The sequence below is a fragment of the Rhinopithecus bieti genome, unplaced genomic scaffold (genome assembly GCF_001698545.2).
Source record: "Rhinopithecus bieti isolate Rb0 unplaced genomic scaffold, ASM169854v2 scaffold_45617, whole genome shotgun sequence".
Taxonomy (NCBI): Eukaryota; Metazoa; Chordata; class Mammalia; order Primates; family Cercopithecidae; genus Rhinopithecus; species Rhinopithecus bieti.
In genome coordinates, this window is record NW_016819136.1 from 2766097 (window position 1) to 2781014 (window position 14918).

Consider the following 14918-nt stretch of genomic DNA (forward strand, 5'->3'; position numbering starts at 1 on the left):
ACACACACACACACACACACACACACACTCAACACACACTCACACACTCACACACACACATACACACTCACACACACACACACTCAACACACACATACTCACACACACTCACACACACACACTCACACACACACACTCAAAAAACACACACACACTCACACACACACTCAACACACACACACTCACACACACTCACACACACACTCACACACTCACACACACACTCACACATACACACACACTCACACACACACTCACACTCTCACACACACTCACACACACACTCACACACACACAACACCACTGAACACTTAAAATTGGGTATATATATACACACATACTCACACACACACACACTCAACACTACTGAACACTTAAAATTGGGTATATATACACACATACTCACACACACACACACTCAACACCACTGAACACTTAAAATTGGGTATATATACACACATACTCACACACACACACACTCAACACTACTGAACACTTAAAATTGGGTATATATACACACATACTCACACACACACACACTCAACACCACTGAACACTTAAAATTGGGTATATATACACACATACACACACACACACTCAACACTACTGAACACTTAAAATTGGGTATATATACACACATACTCACACACACACACACTCAACACCACTGAACACTTAAAATTGGGTAAGGTCATTAAAAATAATTTCACAAAGGCTGGGCGCAGTGACTCACGCCTGTAATCCCAACACTTTGGGAGGTTAAGGTGGGAGGATGCTTGAGCCCAGGAGTTGAAGACCATCCTAGACAACAGAGCGAGATTCTGTATTTACAAAAAATAAAAAATGGGGCGGGGTGCAGGGGCTCACACCTGTAACCCCAGCACCTTGGGAGGCCAAGCCGGCCAGGTCATCTGAGGTCAGGAGTTCAAGACCAGCCTGGTCAACACGGTGAAACCCAGTCTCTACTTTAGTAGTACAAAAATTAGCCGGGTGTGGTGGTGGGCACCTATAATCCCAGCTACTCAGGGGGATGAGGCCGGAGAAGTGCTTGAACCTGTGAGGCAGAGGTTGCAGTGAGCCAATATCGCGCCACTGCACTCCAGCCTGGGTGACAAGAGCAAGACTTCGTCTCAAAAATAAAAAGTAAAATAAAAAATAAAAAATTAGCTGTGCATGGTGACACATGCCTATAGTCCCAGCTACTTGGGAGGCTGAGGCAGGAGGATTGCTTGAGTCCAGGACTTTGAGGCTGCAGTGAGCTATGATCACACCACTGCACTCCAGCCTGGGCAACAGGGCAAGACCCTGACTCAAAAAACAAAAAACAAAAAATCTAGAAGTCTATAGATACATACACAATGTGATAAAAATGACAAATAAATATTAACAACTGATTCGGAGAAAGGGACAGCATATGGGTCCACAGTGGAACTCAAAAGGCTGGAAACACTTTTTTTTTTTTGTAGAATCTACAAAAAAAATGAGGCTGGGCATGGTGACTCACACCCTGTCCCAGTAAATGTACTTAGAGATGCTGCATCACCGTCATCTGGCAACCAGCCACCATCCTGAGGCTACTCAGTAGCTCAAATGGAATGAATTACCCGTAATTCATTGTATATACACATAATGGGAGAAAAATGACAAGCAAACCTCCAAAAAACAAAAGCCTAATAGATTTGGACAAGCACAAATATTTCAGTACCGTTAGAGTGAAAAATGCGAGGCCAACTGGGAATGTAAGAGACCAGAGGCAGGTACTGGCAAGGAGGATACTGTCATAGTTTAGATGCAACTCAAGCATCTGCATGAGCATCGTAGCAAGAGTGATGTGGGTGTGGGAATGGATTAAGTAATATTTAGGAAGCAGAATCAATAGGACTTGCCAAAAGATTCAGTGTAGGGGGCTTGAAAGAACTGTAGGCAATGATGCCATTTACCAAGACAAAGAATACAGAAAAAGTTAAGGAATGAGGAATGGAGGGCGGCAAAATGGTGGTGATACATGTGCGGGTGGGGAAGAGGGGGTAGAGAAAGGAATTCAGGAGAAAAGTGAGTCAGGGTTAGTTATTTAACAGTCCTCATCACATATGGAGTAGTGTAATACAAGGATAAAACAAGGTCATTTAGAGTAGAATCTGGAAGAACTCTGATGTTTAAGAGTAAGGAAAGAGAGTTGTTAATGGACACTGAGATGAGCTGATCAGAGAGGTTAGATAGAAATTGTGAAGGAAAAATGACACGGAAATCAAGGAGGCCAGGCTCACGCCTGTAATCCCAGCGCTTCAGGAGGCCAAGGCAGGCGACTACAAGGTCAGGAGTTTGAGACGAGTTTGGCCAACATGGTGAAACCCCGTCTCTACTAAAAACACAAAAATTAGCTGGGTATGGTGGCGGGTGCCTGTAATCCCAGCTACCCGGGAGGCTGAGGCAGGAGAATCGCTTGAACCCGGGAGGCGGGGGTTGCAGTGGGCCAAGATCGCGCCACTGCACTCCAGCCTGGGTGACAGAGTGAGACTGTCTCAAAAAGAAAAAAAAAAAAAGGAAATCAAGAAAGGAAGAAAATTACAGAAAAAGAGAGGTCAAAAGTGACCAACGCTGCAAAAGGTAAAAAAGAGAAAAGTTTGGCAAAGAGGTACTTGGAGAACACAGAAGGCACGGTTTTAGTGGTGTGGCAAGGACAGAGATGAAACTGCAGTCAAGAAATTCCCCACCTGGCCGTGGTGGCTCATTCCTGTAATCCCAGCACTTTGGAAGTCCGAGGCGGGCAGATTGCCTGAGCTCGGGAGTTTGAGACCAGCCTGGGCAACACAGTGAAATCCTACCTCTACTAAAAAACAAAAAATTAGCTGGGTATGGCAGCGTGCACCTGTAGTCCCAGCTACTTGGGAGGCTGAGGCAGGAGAATTGCTTGAACCCAGGAGGCAGAGGTTGCAGTGAGCCAAGGTTGCATCACTGCACTCCAGCCTGGGCGACAGAACAAGACTCTATCTCCAAAAAAAAAAAAAAAATTCCCATTCAGTGAATGGGAAAGTCAAAAGATTCTGGAAGTGTGGCTGGGAAAAGAAAGAGTCATTTATATAAAAAAGTAGCTAGAGAGAGAAGCACAATGAAAGAAGAGTTTTTCATTTTTCTTTTAAGTTTGGAAAGACTGGAATATGTTTATATACTGAGAAGAAAAAGCTAATATCAAGCAAGAAGTTAAAAATACAACAGAAAGGCCGGGCGCGGTGGCTCAAGCCTGTAATCCCAGCACTTTGGGAGGCCGAGACGGGCGGATCACGAGGTCAGGAGATCGAGACCATCCTGGCTAACACGGTGAAACCCCGTCTCTACTAAAAAATACAAAAAAAACTAGCCGGGCGAGGTGGCGGGCGCCTGTAGTCCCAGCTACTCGGGAGGCTGAGGCAGGAGAATGGCGTAAACCCGGGAGGCGGAGCTTGCAGTGAGCTGAGATCCGGCCACTGCACTCCAGCCTGGGCGACAGAGCGAGACTCCGTCTCAAAAAAAAAAAAAATACAACAGAAAGCGGAGAAAAAAATGATGGAGTAAGGTTTCTCAGGAGGAAAAAGGGATGAGGCCCACAGTAGGCATTGGATCAATCCAGCTCAAATAGGCAAAGATGCCTTGTTCCTGAAGCAGTAAGAATGATCATCAGAAAGGTGACTGAAGGCCAGGTGCCGTGGCTCACACCTGTAATCCCAGCACCTTGGTAGGCTGAGGTGGGAGGATTGCTTGAGCCCAGGAGTTCAACACCGGCCTGGGCAACACAGTGAGACCATGTCTCTACAACAAATTTTTAAAATATTAGCTGGGCATGGTGGTGTGTGCCTGTAGCCCCAGCTGCTCAGGAGGCTGAGTGTGGGAGGATCAGTAGAGCCCAGGAGTTCAAGGCTGCAGTGAGCCGTGATTATACCACTGCACTCCAGCCTGGGTGACAGAGTAAGACCGTATCTCAAAAAACAAAAAAACAGGCTGGGAACATTGGCTCATGCCTGTAATTCTAGCACTTGGGAGGCCGAGGCAGGTGGATCACAAGGTCAGGAGATCGAGACCATCCTGGCTAACACGGTGAAACCCTGTCTCTGCTAAAAATACAAAAAATTAGCCGGGCGCGGTGGCGGCACCTGTAGTCCCAGCTACTCGAGAGGCTGAGGCAGCAGAATGGTGTGAACCCGGGAGGTGGAGCTTGCAGTGAGCCGAGATCGCGCCACTGCACTCCAGCCTGGGCGACAGAGCAAGACTCCGTCTCAAAAAAATATAAAAAAAAAAAACAAAGAAAAGAAAAGCAATCAAAGGAAAGAAGAAGGAGACAGATATGGACGGAGTAACTGTGTGAAGATGAGCAGGAAAGATGTTGAGAGAGGGCTAAGAAGGGGTTGCGGGCTAGAGGTGAGGGTACGGCACAGATGTGGAAGGAGAAGAAACCCAGTATGGATAGGTAAGAAAACTGTTGCATAGTGGTTGAGGGTACAGCTGAATTTGTTTACCGTCGATTCATTATGTACTGATTTATGACCTTTCTACAACCGTGTTCTCAATCAGGAGTGACTTTGCACATATACACACCCATTCCAGAAACATCTGGCAATGTCTGGAGACATTCTTGATTGTCGCAGCTGGGGGTGTTGTGTTACTGGCATCTAGTGGGTAGAGGCCAGGGATGCTGCTAAACATCCTATCACGCACAGGACAACCCCTCACAACAAAGAATCATCCAGGCCAAAATGTCAATAATGCTGAGGTCAAGAAATCCTGCTATAGGAGAACAGGTGGCAGAGAAATGGATGATGCCACAGCTTAGTTTTTGCTATGCAGGTGGAGCAAAAGAATAATTGAGCAAGGGGTCATTTGCAGGCAGCGCAGTTACTACGCAGTAAAGCATCATGGGGTTTAGGTTTGAAGGACATGATGTCAGACCTATATGCAGCACTTAGAAAACCGAAAATTCAGGAAGCTACAGAGGTAACAAAGAAGTTAAGGACTACTCAGATATAAGGAAAGGAAAGAACTAGGTATAAGAGATATGGAGATGTCAGAATCTAAGATTTGAGAGGAAGAGCAGTTTTTGGGGCTTATGATCCAAGGAGGGCCTGAAGGGCCCAGTAGCTGGGCTGGGGAATAAAAAAGGAATATTTTGTTGTTGTTTTTTTTTTTTTTTGAGACGGAGTCTCGCTCTGTCGCCCAGGCTGGAGTGCAGTGGCGCAATCTCGGCTCACTGCAAGCTCCGCCTCCCGTGTTCATGCCATTCTCCTGCCTCAGCCTCCCGAGTAGCTGGGACTACAGGCACCCACCACCATGCCCGTCTAATTTTGTATTTTTAGTAGAGACGGGGTTTCACCGTGTTAGCCAGGATGGTCTCGATCTCCTGACCTCATGATCCGCCCGCCTCAGCCTCCCAAAGTGCTGGGATTACAGGCGTGAGCCACCGCACCCGGCCTAAAAGGAATATTTTTATACAACATCTGCTTATGATACAAGCTGGCACTTGCAGAGCATCTCTAATGAATGAAGACTTCATCAGAGTTCCGAAAAAGCGTGCATCGTCTCTTCACCTGTCCTTCACAAGCTTCTTTGTAGAGTTCCAGTTTCTTCAACAAGTCCTCATTTTCTGCCTCGCACTCAGCCATCTTCTTCTGATAATATTCCAGGAGCTCCTTAGAAGGACCGAGTTTGGCCAGACGATCTTCGAGGGAAGGCAAGGGGGTTGACTCCAGTGAGTCTGCCATTCCCCTCCTCTTGGTGGGACCACTGGTGGCAACGGCACGTTTGGAGACAACTGCTTGCCTGTGTGAAATTGGAAATGATATATTCACTACACTCTGCGGAGTTTAGGAGTTATGACCTTCTAAATCAAAGCAGCTTTTGTGTTCCTAAAGTGCTTACAATGAAGGTGCTCACGGATTTGGAAGTTTGGCTGACGCAGTGGCTCACGCCTGTCATCCCAGCACTTCGGGAGGCCAAGGTGTGAGAATCACTTGAGCCCAGGGGTTCAAGACCAGCCTGGTCAATATAGTGAAACCTTGTCTCTATTTAAAAAAAAAAATCTTGGCCAGGCACGGTGGCTCACGCCTGTAATCCCAGCACTTTGGGAGGCCATGGCAGGCAGATTGCCTGAGCTCAGGAGTTCGAGACCAGCCTGGGCAACATGGTGAAACCTCTACTAAAATACAAAAAAAAAAATTAGCCGGGCGTGGCGGTATGCACCTGTAGTTCCAGCTACTCGGGAGGCCAAGGCAGGAGAATCGCTTGAACCCAGGAGGCAGAGCCGAGATCGTGCCACTGCATTCCAGCCTGGTGACAGAGCGAGACTCCGTCTCAAAAAAAAAAAATTGAAAGTTTGATACGACAGGATAGTAAATAATTTTATTAATTATCTTCCAAGTACTAATGGTTTAAAGCTGGATTCAAAATACATGTTAGAGCCAAGAATGGTGGCACAGCTGAGTGGCTGAGCAGTCCCAGCTACTCAGGGGGCTGAGGTGGGAGGACTGTTTGAGCCTAGGAGTTCCAGTCCAGCCTGGGCAACATAGCAAGACCTTGTCTCTAAAGAAGTAAAAATAAAATCCATTAGAGACTAAAAAGATAATTAAAAAAAAAAAAAGAACTAAGGGAGACCACGTAGTAACAATTAGAAAGTGTAGTACTACTATAAGACATATTGCAGGCCGAGTGCAGTGGCTCACGCCTGTAATCCCCACCACTTTGGGAGGCCAAGGCAGGTGGATTACTTGAGGTCAGGAGTTTAAGACCAGCCTGGCCAATAGAGTGAAACCTAGTCTACCAAAAATGCAAAAATCAGCCGGGCATAGTGGCGCATGTCTGTAATCCCAGCTACTCGGGAGGCTGAGGCAGGTTCAAGTGCCAAGATCACGCCACTGCACTCCAGTTTGGGTGTGAGATTCCATCTCCAAAAACAAATCAAGCAAAAAACAACAAAAAAAGGCATATTACATGGTGGCTCACACCTGTAATCCTAGTACTTTGGGAGGCCAAGGCAGGTGGATCGCCTGAGGTCGGGAGTTCGAGACCAGCCTGACCAACATGGTGAAACCCCGTCTCTACTAAAAATACAAAAATTAGCCAGGTGTGGTGGCATGTGCCTGTAATCTCAGCTACTTGGGAGGCTGAGGGAGGAGAATTGCTTGAAACCTGGAGGCAGAGGTTGCAATGAGTAGAGATTGCACTATTGCACTCCAGCTTGGGCAACAATAGTGAAACTATGTCTCGAAAAAAAAAAAAGACATATTGCAATTGGAACAAATACATCAGATGCTAATCTCTAGCATATGAGACATTTGAATCACACAGATTAAAACTAAATGTTATAACTGGCAAAAAGACTCTGATTAAAGGCTGGACATGGCTGGGTGTGGTGGTTCACGTCTATAATCCCACCACTTTGGGAGGCTGAGGTGGGTGGATCACCTGAGGTCAGGAGTTCAAAACCAGCCTGGCCAGCCTGGTGAAACCCCATCTCTACTAAAAATACAAAATTAACCAGGCATGGTGGCGCGTGCCTGTAATCTTAGGTGCTCAGGAGGCTGAGGCAGGAAAATTGCATGACCCTGGGAGATGGAGGTTGCAGTGAGCCAGGATCGCACCATTGCACTCCAGCCTGGAAAACAAGAGCGAAATTCCATCTCAACAACAACAACAAAAAAGGGTGGACAAGAAGTTTTTGTTTGTTTGTTTCTAGCAAACAAGACTTGAGCTAAAATAATGAAAGTTGGAAAACAGTACTGGCCAGGTGCAGTGGCTCACACCTGTAATCCCAGCACTTTGAGAGGCTAAGGCGGGCGGATCACCTGAGAACGGAGGTTTGAGAACAGCCCGACCAACATGGAGAAACCGTGTCTCTACTAAAAATGCAAAAAACTAGCCGGGTGCATGCCTGTAATCCCAGCTACTCGGCTGTAGCAGGAGAATCACTTGAACCTGGGAGGGAGGTTGTGGTGAGCCGAGATCATGCCATTGCACTCCAGCCTGGGCAACAAGGGCAAAACTCTGTCTCAAAAAACAAAAAAACAAAACAAAAATAGCACAGAAGAAGAGAAACCCTCCTGTGAAAATAAATCAAATTTGGTTGTCTGCAATTTATAACATAACAAAATAGACAGCAGAGTGGAGAAACTATACCAGAAGCTCTGAGTTAGAGTTAATATATGTGCTCACTTCTAATACATAAGCATGCAGAGATATTAAAATTTGTCAACTAGCACGAAGAAAAACTTAAACATTTTCCCAATCATTAAAAACTTGTGAGAGAAATACTGTTTTACTTAACATTTCTTTCTTTTTTTTTTGAGATGGTGTCTTGCTCTGTTGCCCAGGCTGGAGTGCAATGGCGCGATCTCAGCTCACTGCAACCTCCACCTCCTGGGTTCAAGCAATTTTCCTGCCTCAGCCTCCCAAGTAGCTGAGTTTACAGGCGCCTGCCACCATGCCCAGTTAATTTTTTTTTTTTTTTTTTTAAGTAGAGACGGGGTTTCACCATGATGGCCAGGCTGTTCTCAAACGCCTGACCTTGTGACTTGCCCACCTCGGCCTCCCAAAGTGCTGGGATTACAGGCGTGAGCCGCCATGCCCGGCCAACATTTCATATTTTCTAAAGGGGTTGTTTCAGGCTGGGCGCAGTGGCTTATGCCTGTAATCTCAGCACTTTGGGAGGCTGAGGCAGGAGGATTGCTTGAGTGCAAGAGGTCAAGGCTACAATGAGCTATGATTGCACCACTACACTCCATCATGGGCAACAGAGTGAAACTCTGTTCAAAAAAAAAAAAAAAAAAAAAAGAACCATCAGGAAATATGTTTCCAATACTTCCCAGTTCCTAGGCCTAACTTAGTCTAAGGCTATATAAGTCTGATTTCTTAACAACTTGAAAAAATAGCAAATGGTCTTACTTTCTGCAGAACAGGGGTGTGTTTTGGGTAAAGTTCATGCTGTCCCTTTTTCACACCTATCAAATACACAAAAATCATAATTAATGGGGCCAGATAGAAATAAAAACAGTATCAGAATGCATATGCTGGGTTCCCTCTTCAATATCATCCTATTTCCTCTGGGAAAGAATTGATGTTTTAAAATGTAGTTTTGTTTTTTTTTTTTTTTTGAGAAGAATCTCACTCTGTTGCGCAGGCTGGAGTGCAGTGCTTGATCTTGGCTCAATCTGCAACCTCTGGCCCTTTCTGCGGTTCAGCGATTCTCCTGCCTCTGCCTTCCAAGTACTGGGACTACTACCGCCGCCCGTCACCACGCCAGCTAATTTTGTGTATTTCTAGTAGAGATGGGGTCACCATATTGGCCCAGGCTGGTCCCAATCTCCTGACCTCATGATCCGCCCACCTCAGCTCCCAAAGTGCTGGGATTACAGGCATGAACCACCGCCCCCGGCTTAAAATGTAGTATTCTTTAAAGTATCTCCAAATCCTGAATCCTTTTGCATTTTCAAAAGGTACTCATAATTATTTTCAATAAAAATCAGAATGGCATTGAATTATTTAATGGATAAGCACACAAAAGAAAGAAAGGTCTCTTCTTACTGCAAAAACACAAAAACAAATCTACAAATCTTTTCTTTGAAGTTAAGGATAGGAGAAGGAGATGCAGAAAAATCTCTACAGCAGGAAACACACATAGAGCCAGGTGCACTGGCGCAGCTACTCAGGGGGCTGAGGAGATGGGATACTATGAGCCCAGGAGTTCAAGGCCAGCTCACCAACAAATGGACTTCCCTGAAGACCCCCACTCCCTCTCTCCAAAAACAGAAGTAATCAAATGGAAATGAAGGTAGAGCACCCACTATACTAATTAAAATGAATACAAAACCACTGATGCAATCTTCATTTCTTGTGCTTTCTCTATTATCGTGAGAAAGAAAAAAATTACTTACAAACTTTAAAAGGCTCTTCATAATCTCCATCTCAACTGATAAAGCAAGATCTTGAGCTCTGTACTTTAAGCAACCTTAATCATAGAAATTTTCAGGAAGATATAACCTCATGGCTGGAAAGGGAAGCCAATTCCATGTTATATGATTGACAAGAAAAGGAAGGAGAGAGAGAGAGGCTGATTTTTTATTGCTTTGGTGAAAGCTTCTTATCAAGCATGCTCTGTCAACTCCATTCTTATTTCTCACAAGTCAGATGATGTTCTGTTATTCCCCTTCTACCTGGTATAAATTGCTTAAAATGCTTCAGTTCTGTGGCCGGGAACAATGTGGCTCAGGTCTGTAATCCAGCACTTTGGGAGGCCGAGGTGGCGGATCCAAGGTCAGGAGATGGAGACTCCTGGCTAACACGGTGAAACCCCGTCTCTACTAAAATACAAAAAATTAGCCTAGGCATGGTGGCGGCGCCTGTAGTCCCAGCTACCTCGGGAGGCTGAGGCAGGAGATGGACCGTGAACCCTGGGAGGTCGGAGCTTGCAGTGAGCCATATCGCGCCACTGCACTCCAGGCTGGGCGATTCAGAGTAAGACCCGTCCTCAAAAAAAAAAAAAAAAAGAAAAAAAAAAAATTCTTCAGTCCCTTGGGAAAGAATTTTGTGTAAAAGTATCAAAAGAGACAATCACCACTGTTACTTCCATATACCATTTTCCTGCTCAGAACCCCACAGTGCCTCTCTCCCTGACTCCTTCAAAGCTGTCTTTGTTTGGCTTCCAGGACACCTCTTCCTGGTTGTCCCCTTTCCTTACTGGTCATCACTCACTGCCTTGATGATCTCCTGAAGTCTCCCAGTTTTAAATAGCATGTACACATTAGTAGTTTTCAAATTGATGCCTCCGTCCTTACTCTGCCCTCCACTCTAGACTTACACATCTAACTGACTACTCCGTCTCTCCACGTGGATGTCTAGCAGGTCTCTCAAGCTTGCCAAGTGTAAAACTGAGCTCCTGATACATACTTCCCACCACAAAAACCTGCTCTTCTCTCAGAATTCTACATTCCAGTAAATACTAATTCTACGCTGCCAGTTGTTTATCACAAACAAACTTGGTTGGAGAAATTTTACTCATCTCTTTGTCTTACATGCCACACATAACCCATTAGCAAATCCTACTGGCTAGTTTATCAAGATACCTAGAATCTGACAACGACTTACCACCTCTACCCTCATTGCCCTGGTCCAGCACGCTGTTTTTGCTTTTGTTTTTTTAGTTTTTTTAGATACTGGGTCTTGCTTGTCTCAAACTCCTGGCTTCAATCAATCCTCTCCCCTCAGCCACACAAGTAGTAGGATTACAGGCATGAGTCACTGCACTTGGCTTCCAACCCACTGTTATCTCTTGTCCAGATGACTACAACAGTCTCTTAACTGGTCTCCCTGTTCCACCCTTTTATTTATTTATTTATTTTTTGTGGAGACGAAGTTTTGCTCTGTCACCCAGGCTGGAGTGCAATGGCGCGATCTTGGCTCACCACAACCTCCGCCTCCCGGGTTCAAGTGATTCTCCTGCCTCAGCCTCCCCAGTGGCTAGGATTACAGGCACCTGCCACTGTGGCTGGCTAATTTTTTTTGTATTTTTAGTAAAGACAGGGTTTTGCCATGTTGGCCAGGCTGGTCTCAAACTCCTGACCTCAGATGATCCACCCACCTCTGCCTCCCAGTGTTGGGATTACAGTTGTGAGCCACTGTGCCTGGTAGTGCCAACTACCCTTTAAATATATATCGCTTTGGGGCTGGGCCTTGGCATGGCCAGGCCATGGCAAGACCCTATCTCTACCAAAAATGTAAAACTTAGCTGGGCACGGTGGCATTGCAGTCCCACCTGCTTGGTGCAAGGACCACTTCAGTCTGGGGGTTCAAGGCTGCAGTGAGCAGTGATCGTGCCACTGCACTCTAGCCTAGATGATAGAGCAAGACCCTGTCTCAAAAAAAAAAAATTAAAATAGGCTGGGCATAGTGGCTCATACCTGTTTAATGCCAGCACTTTGGGAGGCCAAGGTGAATGGATTGCTGGAGTTCAAGAGTTTGAGAGCAGTCTGGGCAACATGGTGAAACCCTGTCTCTACAAAAATTACAGAATTAGCTGGGAGTGGTGGCACGTGCCTGTAGTCCCAGCTATTCAGGAGGCTGAGGCAGGAGGATTGCTTGAGTTTGGGAGGCAGAGGCTGCACTGAGCTGAGATTGCCCCACTGCTCTCCAGCCTGAGCGACAGAGTGAGACCTTATCTGGAAAAAATAATAATAATAAAAATAAATAATTGCTTTGTAGTTGAGAGTTTAGGCTCTGATATCAGACTTGGGTTTGAGTCAAAGCCCTGCCTCTTATTAGCTGTGTACCTCAGGTAAGTTATCGTCTCTAAATTTCAGTTACTTCTATGTCATAGGTTGGTATATGGATTAAATGACATAATGAATATAGGGCCGAGTGACAGTGTTTGACATATAAGCACTCAATAAATGTGGACTATTATTATTATTGACAACTCCCAAAGGTTCTGTCTTCAGCTTTCTTTATCATTTCCTCTAACCATTTCTTTGGGAACATCATTATTCCTCCTGTTTTTATTATTAACTCTACCATCTAAAACACTACATAGCATATAGTAAGTAACAATTACATGTTGAATAAACAAACATCTCTTTCAACCTCCTAATTTGAATTAACAAAAATGTACTGGACATTTTCACCTATAGTCCCACTGGTGCTTGAAATGTTTAACTTAAAAAAGAAATCACTCAAGTTAGGTTTTTTTTTTTTTAGCATCTCAAAACTAACATTTCCTAAACCTAACACATCATCTTTTTATCCAAACATGACCCTTCTGACTTTCCTATTTTAGGTACTAATTCGACGTTTCCAAGCAACTAGGAGTTGGCAACTTAAATTCATCATTTGATCACTCATTCTCCTGAATCTCCTGTCTAACCATATGAATATCTTGTATATTTTATCTCCACAATGACCATGTCAATTCAGAGTCTCAATACTTCTTACCCATACCACTACAACAGCTTAACGGTTCTACCAACTCCTTGCCTCTCCCGAACCATTTTCTTTAATAAAATTCATCAGTAGAACCTCATAGCCTAAAGCACTAAATCAAACTTGTTAGCCTGGAATTCACGACTTTCTACATAAGGGCCAAACCTAACTTTCCTCCCTTATTTCCTTCTACTCCCCTAAATGTCTCCAGATAACTTCCCTGCCTTCATACCTTTGTTCATGAGCTTCCCTCTAGCTGGAACACAGCTCCCTCCACAGCCCTCATTTCACTGAACAAAATCTAGTCTTTATATGAAAACTCGTCTTAAATAGCACCTCCTTTTTCTCTTTCCTGAGTCTCCCCATCCAAAATGATTTAGCAAAAATGATCTAACTGCAAAAGAACTGCCTTTGAAATTCTCTACAAGTCAACATATTAGAGTTCTTTATTGCTATCGTTTCTCCCAGGCTAGCGTGCGTTCCCCGCAGACAGAAACCGCGTCTTACTCTTCATTGCCTCTTCCAAAGAACAATGCCCTTGTTGACAGGTAAATTAACGGGTTTCAGCGAGCTTCTCTGCACCTATCTCCAATATCCTTGCTTAAATATATTCTTGTAGCTTGTCTACTAACAATTAACATTTATGTAGCACTTTGAATTTTTTTCTTTTAGCCATGTGACAAATCTGTGAAATTTATTTTATTATCCCCACAACTGGTAAGTATTTTTATTATCCCTTATTTTACAAATGAGGAACCTGAGGGTTCGACCAGCGTGGGGTGAGCGTATGCCGGAACCCATCTCCAGGGCGTCCGAATCCTGCACTCCTTTCCCCACTTCATCCCATGCTCGACTTCCTCCCTGCTGCAGGTCCCCACCCTCCAGCACTCCTGAGGTCTCTCCCTTTGCACCTTGGAACTTTCTCCTCAGGTCCCCAGCCCCTCCACGGGCACCAGATTCCAGGCTCACGTCCCTCTCCTCCGCACTGCTTCCGCGGTTACTTCTCCCTCACAAGAGTTTCTTCCCAAGGCCTCTTACTAACCCCTTCACCCCAAACCCGAAACTCCATACTCACGACACACTGAGACTCCGAGTCAGGGAACTCAACTGAAACACAAAAGTCAAACCAAGGAGCGTCGCGGCGCCACGGCCCGTCCCTGAATCCGTGCAATCGCGCAGGAGTTTACACGGCCCTTTCGACTGCGCACCAATGGGAACGGCCGTCACACAGAGGCCCGCCCCATCTCGCCCGTCCTCGCAGTGCTCCTGGCCGCGCAGAGGTCTCTGGGAAACGTAGTTTTCCCTCTGCATGCAGTTCTGCGCGGGGCGATGCAGCTGGACTGCAACCCGCTCCTCCAGGTACCGGTAATGTGACGTTTGGGGTCAGAACGCACCACTTCCGGGCACCCCCACTTCAGATTGCTCAACTGCTTTGAGCTCAGGTGCTTCGCGTTCATGGTACATATATGTTGTCATTTCCAAGCTTGTCTCAAGAAGATAAAGATTCTAAGAAAAGTTTACTCTTCCATGACCTGCTGGCCTAGAGCCAGGATAGGACCTGAGGTTCAGTTTCTACGGTCAGGGGATTATGTATTAAAATTCTACTGTTTGTTCCATAGCAGACACTGCTTCCTTTTCCGGAGAAATGTGAGTCACTGGGCTTTAATGATCAAAGCAAGTTCAAAATCCATTATGTTCTCATCTTTCCAGAAAGCAAGGTGTAAAGGTGGGGGGGAAAGCGCTTAATTGCAGCTACTGGCATGGAAAAGCTGGGCCCTTCGCTGGTATGAGTCCTAAGGATGTCTAAACGGAACGTGCGTCTGCTACAGGCACACTTTCCTTTATTGCGCTTCCCAGATAACTGTTTTTACAACTGTAAGGTTTGTGGCAACTCTGCATGGAACCAAATCTATCTGCGCCATTTTTCCTGCAGCACAGGCTTACTACGTGTCTCTGCACCACACTTGTTAATTTTCACAGTATTTCAA

The 14918-nt window shown here is 45.4% G+C and overlaps 1 protein-coding gene across 1 annotated transcript in view; it reads right to left on the bottom strand.

Moving 5' to 3' along the window:
• The window catches only part of CCDC77 (coiled-coil domain containing 77), a 39104-nt gene extending 24922 nt beyond the window's left edge, over positions 1–14182 (bottom strand). The window contains 2 exon segments of the mRNA XM_017858586.1: positions 5556–5787; positions 14006–14182. Of these exon segments, the coding sequence (XP_017714075.1) occupies positions 5556–5729 (174 nt within the window). The 5' untranslated portion in view covers positions 5730–5787; positions 14006–14182.
• Between the last annotated feature and the right edge of the window lie 736 nt (positions 14183–14918).